The sequence below is a fragment of the Clinocottus analis genome, unplaced genomic scaffold (assembly GCF_023055335.1).
Source record: "Clinocottus analis isolate CAN_PGR_092001 unplaced genomic scaffold, fCliAna1.0.p SCAF_20, whole genome shotgun sequence".
NCBI lineage: Eukaryota > Metazoa > Chordata > Actinopteri > Perciformes > Cottidae > Clinocottus > Clinocottus analis.
Genome location: NW_027175932.1, coordinates 8,154,514 through 8,164,403, shown reverse-complemented (window position 1 = coordinate 8,164,403; position 9,890 = coordinate 8,154,514). Strand labels below are relative to the sequence as shown.

Here is a 9,890-nt window from a genome sequence, read left to right as displayed (position 1 = left end):
GTAAGCAGTCTCGTAACCACGGGCAGAGGGAGACATAAAAAGGCATGAGAGCAAAGACTCCAAGAGGAGGAAGTGAAACACAAGAGATTTGCGTCCCTGTGCTTCAGCTGCTACTGACCTAGAATGAACTCCTGGATCTGATCAAAGGACTCGAAGGCGTTCATGTTGCCACACAGCCATTCGATGATCTGGAGACGGGATAGAAACACATGGGAGACAGGTGTCATTGTGTTGGAAGCGCAACATGACAACTGTACAGTCGTGCTACACTTAGTTTATGTTCTAGCCTTTAAAAAGGGGACATATGCTCATTTTAAGGTTCATACTTGTATTTGAGGTTTCAACTAGAACGTGGTTACATATCTATTTTTCCTCATACGGTCTGTCGGAATATACTTAGTCATCGGCTTTTGTCAGCTACGCTCTGTTTTAGCGCCTGTCTCTTTAAGCCCGCCTCCTAAAAAAAGAGCATGCATGTGACATAGGAAAGGAAGCCTTGTGAGTCTTGCTCGGTCCTAAGCAGGTTAAAAAGACTCAGCTCCCAGCACCCGTAAAGCTCATTTACTGGGATGTTATATCTCAATATGAGAGTGGTATTGATTGGTTGTATTTTTTCAGTACAAGCCTATAGAAATGTTGACTATTGTTTAAACAGTGGATGTATTGTTTGTAGTTGCTTTACCTTAGCCCAGAGGTGACAGTGCATACCATATAACTATATGTCTCACCCCTCTCTCTCTCTGCCCCATTTCTACACTTTCATCAGTCAAATAAGGGCAAAAATGCCAAAAGATAATAGAAAAAAAAAACATTAAAAATGAATGATTTCCTCAAAGAATCCCTGTGAATCTTACAGCCACAGTGCATCAGAGTGAAAAGTCATTTCCTGTAGCCCATTTCTCTGCTGTTTGAAATAATATCTCTTTTCTAAAGTCAGTGTGAGTCCAGAAAAAGCAATGCTGTAAAACAATTGTGTGAAAGAGGAAGAAAAAAAAAGAAGGAAAAGGGAGAAGTAGTTTAACTTTGTTTGCACAGCAGTCTCTTAAAGTTACAAAACAAATGAAAAATATTCACAAGCAATCACCTTTTTTAAAGCCACTATGTTTTGTGCTGCTGGCCTCATTAACACAGCCCACTTGAATACAAACGTTATGTGTGGTGTCCAATTCCCGAGTGCAAACCACACTAATAAAGCTGGTGACTCATTTAACCTCGAAAGAAAGAATGTATTACAACTATCAGAGCAGTTGGAACATCTTAATTCAAGAGTAGTAATAAAGTCTGAGTCACGATTCGTGCCTAAAAACAATATCTGCCCCTCGCTGTCTCTGCTGGACTCTGTTTGATCTCTGTCCACTTGTCATCTCTCCTCTCATGTTCTATTACAGCATCCTGTCTTCTCTTACTTTGTGCATCTTCCCACCATCTGCTCACCTTAAACTCAAGATTGACACCTACTGAATTCCCACAGAGGCGCTGAAACGCTGCCATCTCTACCTTCACCTCCACCTTTATCCATTTATTTTTGCATCGCTGTTCATTATCCTTGAGGGAAAGCACCTTGCAGTGGCATAACCATGTAGATTATATTAAAAGTGAGATGACTGCGTCCTCTGTCAGGTTTATATTTTCAGCTTTTTTTTTCTTCTTTTCATTCTTCTCTCGCATCCACATCTAGTTTCTCCCTTCTACAAGGAGATGTTATTGAGCTTGTGATTAATTAAGCATTGATAAAAACTGAATTTGTTTAATTACTTTGTGTTCTACAAATAAATAATGCCGTTTTTTGGTTTAAAATTGCAATTCTGGATCCAGTTCTGTGGGTCCAGATGATGTGATATGTCTTCATTTGCTGTGGGGAAGAAAATAAGTTCACCTGCTGTGAACTTGGACACAGAAAATGTCAATACATTTGTTCGCCTTCATTGTACCTTCAGCTCCAGGCTTGGGTCATTTCCCATGTAAACCAGCAGGCAGTGGAGGGCGGCCAGGCGCTGAGGGTCAGCCTTACTGCTGGGACACCTTGGACGGAGGTCACATGCAGCAAATGTACTTTTGTCCAACAAAAACAGAGAAATAAAAAGGCAGAAGCACAGGCAGACAACCAACAGTCAGGTGGCTCACTCGGGCATATGTGCTGTTTAAAAGCAGAGTGAATAAATTACTGGATGGGAAAAAAAACAAAACATTAGGCAAGGGGTCACTGGTGCATTGTTGTTAAGCAGGATGGTTGAATCCAATCTGCTGGTCATGCTTCAAGCTAAAGCTGTTCTTCAAGTTAATAATGTCCCCTTCCACCGGCCTGCATCCTGCCTAACTACATTCCCATCTTCCCTCATATATATATATATACAGAGATGAGCCCTCTATGTATTTTATTGCAACCCCAATATACATAAATCCTTAATTTCCACAAAAATTGTATGAGTAATGCTCACCTAGAGGGAGTCTCTGACCGCAGTATCCGCAGCAGGAAGGCGGGGCTTAGCTCAGCAGTGTAGATCCTCCCACTAGCCAGGTCCAGCAGACTACCGCTGGACTCTTCCTCTGCATGCAACACCGTGATGTTGGCTGACTGACACTGCAGGCCCAAGTCCATGTCAAGACCTTGGGGTTGTCGTGAGGTACAGACAGAAAATGAGACTATTTCTATGAACAAATAGCAACTAAAGCTCTGTGAGTGTACTGATTATATGTTTATATAAAAAAAACACATGTCAGGACAAAATAGGAGCATGTACTGTAGCTGAGTCAGCAGGTAAACAAACTGCTCCACAGCCATCAACAGCTTGGACATGATTTGTTTTACCTGAGAGAAACAGGGAGTGACAGAGCATCTCCTGCTGCCTGGTGTTGATGCAATGGAGGAAATAGCCCTGCAGGTACACCAGGATGTGGTAACCTACATACAAAAATAACACAGCATCACTACTATTTCATATCGGCCTGCTGGCGGCACAACACACCTTTAATGATTTGCATAAGGGTACATGCACTCGTTTGTATTTGTTTGGTTTGACCGCAAAAAGGGTAAAGGATGCGCGTTTGGCAGTGAACATTACACAGTCACACGCTTGAGTTGAATTTACAACGATTCTGAGGTGTGTGCACGAGCGTTTGACGTCTCTGTGTGTGCAATGACCTATCGGGATGAAGAGCGGATGGAGCTGTGTGGCTTTCTGCGCCGACTGGTCGCTGCCCAGTGACACTCTGAATGTCTTGCTGCAGTCTGCAGGAAATGAGAAAAAGCCAAACTCGTCACCTCGTGCTCCAGACAAAGACATACATAGGAAAGGAGACGGCAATAAAAATGAGGTATTATACATTCTTTGCCAGGACAGCATTAGATGGCATACACACCTTTGTGGACTAACACCACAGTGTAGATCAGTTCCTGTTTGTCCTGAAGAGGTTGGCTGTAGCACACACACATGCTTCCTGAAAACAAACCACAGCGACAGAGAAGATATGAATCACACAGGAGGTGACATCAATAATGGAGCACGTACACTCGTGGCAATTTTCATGATAATCAATGAGAAATTCAATCAGTTGTGATGCATTTGGATGGAAAATGAGTTCACGAATGAATATTAATAGATTTTAAAGGCATATCAATCAGTAAGGCGACAGGAATGGGGATGTGGGGTTGATACGGAAATCAAAGATTCAATCAACAATTTGATGAATAAATACAATTCTAAAAATGACTTTCAATCTGATATTATAATGAAAAAGGAATAAAACTCTTCCAACAATCATGTGATCATCGTAGCATCACTGGGATTGTGAATTATGTGCTGCAGATTGTTACATAGCTTCTGACTTGTGGAGGGGACTTACTTTCTGGTTTTCGCAAAAGAGAAACGCAAAACACACAAAAGCATACAAAATTAGACATACAACCGGAACTTCAGTTTATGCACATCTGTTGAGTGAGAGGAAATATACACGTGTGTGAGAACACATGACTCATGCAAAGATGCGTGTGTTACCTATTCTGTTTGTGAAGACTTTCATCCTCACAGGCTCCTGCTCTGGTCTCTCCATGGGATAATGGTCAAAACCCAAATTTACAAACCTGTTGGAAACACACACACTAAACTGAATCAGAATATTGGTGTCTTTTCAACCTCAGACATGAGGAAGATGTCCGGCAAATGAATAGTTGAACAGTACAGGCAGTGAACAGGCATTCATTTTCGTGTCTATGATTGCAGGTGCATGTCAATACCATTCAAAGGAACACACAATATAGAACGAAGTACCTGCTGAGAAAAGACATTTCGATATTTATACTGTACTTGTAGTTGTTGCCTTACTTTACTGTGCGGAGAAAATTAGCAGGCAACTCTAATGGGAGTTCCAACTGTGGGACAGTAACATAAAGCAAGACGATAGTATGTTACACGAGGGATATATGGTGAAAGCGTGTGCGCAAAACAAGTAATGAATTGAATCAAAAGACATAGTGATGACTCACCACAGTGTCACAGTTATGGTTGGGGTAAAACTGAACACATCGCATCAGGAACTTGTCCTGTGGAGCACACATGATCCAGAGCGCGTGTTATACAGTGTGCCTTAAGTCGAAAGTAAATTACTTGTGTGCTATATAGCAGTCTTTTTATGGATGAATTGAATGCATTGTCCTCACAAGTAGAGTTGTACATGCCTGTGTGTGTGTCAAACTATGTGTGACGTAGTAGACTCTTTGTGTGTGTCCGTCCCACTGGGCCCAGCAGAAGTCCTCCACTATTCTCTCTGTCGTTTTGGACAAGCGCTCAGGGTTTGCCATCACCTGGTTCACACAAACACATTGATATTCAGCTTTGTAGACTCACTGAATTCTTAACCTTTCAAGCCCCGAGCCTCTTTTTGGGTTTCTGCTTGAAAATGACATACAAACTAAAATGGCTGCGTCTCTGCAACCACTCGAGCTATTTGAGTAATCTTGGAGTTAATAAACAAGTATAATGTTAAGTTTTGCTCAGATGTGTAAATATTAGTCTAAGTGTTACTGGTTAAGAGTAAATGAAGATGACACACAGAAAGAAATGTAAAGTTTCAGGTCCGCCTAGAAAAAAAGCACTTTCAGCATGATTTTTACCTTGAAATGATGCGTTCGTAAGTTTTAAATTCTCAACATTCTTAACATAATTTTTGGATTGTTTTACTTTGATAAAGTGAAGCAGAACAAAGTTAGAGAGGATTTAGTGCAGAAAAAAGTCAGGCGAGGGCTCACATTTGTAACATTTAGTCACATTTGGAGAAGAAAAAATTAAAAAATTCAGATTTAAAAAGCAAATACTGAAAATAAAGCGATTAATTTTTCTGTGTTCTTTTGCTCATATCTCCCTGGTTCTTTGAGCTGAAAGGATTTTGAAGGCATGTCTGGAATCTGTGTGGAATTGTCTTGCTTCTGGACATCAGGTTGTTTCTGATAGCAACAAACTAAGGGTTGCTGGTTCTGGAAACATGCTGATTTTGGGCTGATTTTGTTGTTTTGTTTTGTTTTATACTTTTATGATTATCTTTCTTTCTGTTTGAGTACTGTTTTAAACTGTTTTTTAAAATGGCTTACTGATTCTTGTAGCAAAGGCTTTAGTGTTTAATTTGGTGTATCACATCAATATGTTTTCTTGTGATTTATATGTTTTATTTGCCAAAAATACAAAAGGATCCAGATTAGGATCCTGTGGTTTTTAAAAGGTGCAAAGCACCCCAGAAGGGCATGAGACACAGTGTAGTTTATGGTTTGAGTATTGGGTCAAAACAATGAATACCCTTTGCACTGGTTGATGGAAATACGTTCCAACACGTTTCCTGATCAATTCACGAGATATGTGCAGAATTTATACCTCTAAGAAACTGCACAAAGCCCGCTAGTCAGGAAAACTATCAATGCAATTTATAGTTAAACTGTGGGAACAGAAGGAGCTGGCTGAAGTGAGCAATGTGGTGAATGCAGAGTCCAACGTACCACTCTGTAACCCTCCTGTTTCGTCAGCAGAACGTGATAGAGATCGACATCTGAAAAGCACAGACGGATATGCATAAACACAACGATGTGTAGTGTTTTCACCGGGGAACGATGATCCTCTCCCCCAAATGTAAAAAGCCAGATTATGTATACGTCTCTGAATTTGATGATCTGTTTCGTTACAGATTAAAGCAACATCGCTCACACTGGCAGACTAGCATAAGGGCAGACAGACTCACATCCGTCCTCAGTCAGCAGCAGCAGGTGGCTCTCCAGCACTGATCTCCTGTCAGTTTCTGAATTGAGGAACTAGGGACAGCCACAGAAAAGCATGAGTCAGCATCTGCTGGTTCACAGTTACCAGATGGAGAAATCTATTTGCTGAATTCTCATATTTTAATGTGGCCCTGAAACATTCTTGGCATATAATTACATTTGTGGTTTGGCAATATGACAAGCAACCAACAGTAAGGACTACAGCCGCAGGTTGATCAATATACATAAATAATATTCCTCTGTTGATGAAAAACATAGTTGAGGGAAAGAGAAAGATAAAATGTGATAAAGTGAGTATAGGAGAGGATGGAAACTACAGGTCAGAGCCCTTTCAGCAAGCTTGCAAAATGAAATGTCCATGACACTCATACATTGTTAGCGCAGATGCACCAAAATTGCAACATCAGCTAGTGGCTGCAGTAAAAGCTGCATGACACACACACACACCCACCCACTCATACCCACACAAACACACACACACACACACACACACACACACACACACACACACACACACACACACAGTTTATACCTGCACTTTGACCCTGCAGTCTACCGCCTTGAGGACTTTAGTGTTGTTGATGGGGTGGATCTCAATCAGGAGAGTTAGACACTTGGACACTAAGACAGAAGGATTGTCAGAAGAAAGATTCAAAATGCAACATGAGCGGTGGATGTCACGGTCTGTGAATGAACTAGAGAGAAAGAGGTGTTACTTGGTTTGAAGCGCTCCTCTCCTCTGGTGTTTTGTGCCAAGCTGACCGCTGAGAGGGAAAAAATAAGCACAGGCAAGGTGTCTAGTGACTTCATTTAAATATATTTTCCAGAGACTGCCCTAAATCGCCACTTCTTTAACTATGATTTGGCACCATTACAGTCAATAATGTGCACCAAACTGTGTACCTCGCCTTGTTCTTTCAGGTCCCCACTTTGCATAATAGTAATGTCAAAAGAATATTGTACTGCTCGAAAGAAACTGATAATTAGACCAGAATTTGGTCGCTCACTTAATTCCCTAATTTGGGGTCAAGGAGACATATTTGTTGAATTTGCTGGTAATTCATTATCTGTGCATGACAGAGGTTTACCTAACAGCGTCTCCTCCGTGTTCAGGGAACAGCTGCTGACACACACCTGCTTGTCAAATGTGTACAGGAGCTGTTGGAGAGAATACACAGCCACATGTGAACGGGCGTGCGCGAATGCATACTTGCAGAAAAGCAATATCTGTAGCACTATAGTGGAGGCGATGTGGGACACACACACACACACACACACACACACACACACACACACACACACACACACACACACACAAAACACTCACACACAGTACCTTGTTCTGTTTGGTCTTGGAGTCATACTTCCCAATCCTGGTGGTCCCTGTTGCTCCCTATCAGAGTAGTTGGGTCATTAAATCAATCAAACTCTGAGATGGGTAATCCTAATCTGTCCAGACTGGGTAAACCTACTTTCCCACTGGTGTTTTTCACCACATTGACATGTGTGGAACATCATGCTTGACCCCTTCATTACCTTGGCTGACCGTGCTAATTCTCATAAATAGACCTGCTTCACCCCAAACTGAAGATTTAGCACTTTTTGGGGTTCAAAAGACATCAAAATAAAAGGTAGAAGTCCCAAGGCAAAGCCGCGCATGCATAGAGCTGTGAACTTTGCACAAAAAAATAGATTATTTCCCCTTTGCTGGCTGCACACAGTCTTTAACCTACTAAACCCACAGACTTTTTGGTGGGTCTCTCATTGAAAATGCATTTTGTGCAGAGAAACACGGTTCAGCGCACACATAACTTGATTTTAAATTCTAGCAAGAACCCTAAGGTTTCTGAAAAATGTCAAGCAGAATTACACAGAAATCTACATAAAAGAATATCTTTTTTTTTCCTTCATTTGGCGGTGTCCATTTGATGATGCATGGTGGAGTAAATGGCTTCTGGGATTTGAATATTTTACTTGCTATGACTTCAATAAAGAACTGGGAGAGCAGAAACAGAATAGTCGGCAGACAGTGTGCATGTAATGTTCTATCTAACATGCACTAAGCTACTCAGATGTTACACTGTAGCAAGACAAACACAAAAACAGTATATTGTGCAATAAAAGACAAGACAATGCGCACAACATGACAACGACAGTAAACATAATTGAAGTGAACTGAAAAGTGCAGTGGATTAATGAGGATTAAAACAATTACACTCACTTAAAGAATACATTCAATATAGGAAATACTTAATATGCAGTGCCAAGACTTACCTTCCATGAGTAAAGGATGCCCCCGTCGTTCTCAATGTTTAGGATGCAAGTGTCCACTGCTCCAGAGTATTCTGCAGACACAGCATCATTATTATGAACCATACATCTCATCATGTCCTAGTGTACGCTCAATAGTTTTTTTGTATCGCTGCCACTGCTCATGGTGAACATACTGTTACGCTAAATTAATATTTCGAAGGGTTTCACTGTCGAATAATGTATTATTACGCAAGTGCCCAAATGTGTCGATCAGTAATATAGCAGGATATATTATATTATTATGTATATTATGTGCCAGTTTATGATAATGTGATGCTGCAAAACTACTGCTGTCATATGCATCACTTTCAACACAGTGGTTATGGTGTGTCTATTTACTCAGGAGGAAGTTTGTGGAAAGTGCTTTTGTCTTATTTTTGTTAATGAGTGACTGGTACCTACTGAGATTGTAGACACTTAAAATTAAATAATCTGTATTCCATTAAAATCAAATTAAACTTTCTCCAAATAAATATCGGCTGGTATAGGTGCTGGACTCATGCAACTTCAGATATTTCAGTCCATTCATGAAATACATAATATTTTCTACATATTGTTTTCTGTAGTTAATCTTTCAATTTTGGACTTTTGGAACGTTTTTACGTCACGACGTATTGACTTAATTTACTTGCTAAAGTATTTCGAAAGGAAACGTGACAAGTAAACAGCGCCATCTACTGGTATATACATAATACTATTCAACGAATTAGTGATTCATATTTTTCTACTTTTTGAAGTTAAAACTACAACGACAGCAGATATATTAACATTGGATGGCGTATTATGCAGTTTCACACAATGTACACTAATTAACAACACAGTTAGATTCACGGTAGACTCCATAACAACAGTGACAGGTTGAACTTAAACCTGACAACAATGCTATCATTGTTAGCTGCCTATTGGTCAAAGCGATACAATCGATGCAATATTTTTTTTTAAAACAGCTTGACACTGAAGAAAGCAGTCAGCTGACCGTGAACCCCTGAACGCCTCACCTTCCACCCTGCACACCGACGCCTCCTTCCTCGAGAGGTCAGACGCCACATCTCTTTGCAGGTCAAAATGTGGCTTTAATTTCAGCATGTTTACACTTCTGTCAGCTCCGGAGTGAGTTCGTTTCCTTGAGAAGAGGCGGTCGGCACCTGGGTGTCTGTTCAGGCTTGGCATCATGTGACCGAAACTACATGTCAACTTTTGGCACGTGTACGGCTGAAAGCAGTGCAGCACTATACGCACATATTCACATGCATTACGCACGACTCCCTCTTGTTTAAAAAAACGTATTACTTTTTTTTTTATTGCCATGCGGATATGT

General features: G+C 40.7%; 1 protein-coding gene across 1 annotated transcript in view; it reads right to left on the bottom strand.

Annotated features, from left to right (window-relative positions):
* Nucleotides 1–9,813, bottom strand: part of gsap (gamma-secretase activating protein) — a 27,492-nt gene extending 17,679 nt beyond the window's left edge. The window contains exons 1-18 of the mRNA XM_068586285.1: nt 9,571–9,813; nt 8,534–8,604; nt 7,596–7,652; nt 7,348–7,417; nt 6,976–7,023; nt 6,792–6,880; nt 6,223–6,292; nt 5,984–6,033; nt 4,658–4,801; nt 4,484–4,540; nt 4,323–4,369; nt 3,996–4,081; nt 3,361–3,438; nt 3,143–3,229; nt 2,810–2,902; nt 2,439–2,607; nt 1,932–2,022; nt 119–188 (exon numbers count right to left, since the gene is read on the bottom strand). Coding sequence (XP_068442386.1) covers nt 119–188; nt 1,932–2,022; nt 2,439–2,607; nt 2,810–2,902; nt 3,143–3,229; nt 3,361–3,438; nt 3,996–4,081; nt 4,323–4,369; nt 4,484–4,540; nt 4,658–4,801; nt 5,984–6,033; nt 6,223–6,292; nt 6,792–6,880; nt 6,976–7,023; nt 7,348–7,417; nt 7,596–7,652; nt 8,534–8,604; nt 9,571–9,745 — 1,552 coding nt within the window. The 5' untranslated portion in view covers nt 9,746–9,813. The remainder of the gene's footprint in view (nt 1–118; nt 189–1,931; nt 2,023–2,438; nt 2,608–2,809; nt 2,903–3,142; nt 3,230–3,360; nt 3,439–3,995; nt 4,082–4,322; nt 4,370–4,483; nt 4,541–4,657; nt 4,802–5,983; nt 6,034–6,222; nt 6,293–6,791; nt 6,881–6,975; nt 7,024–7,347; nt 7,418–7,595; nt 7,653–8,533; nt 8,605–9,570) is intronic.
* Nucleotides 9,814–9,890: the final 77 nt, after the last annotated feature.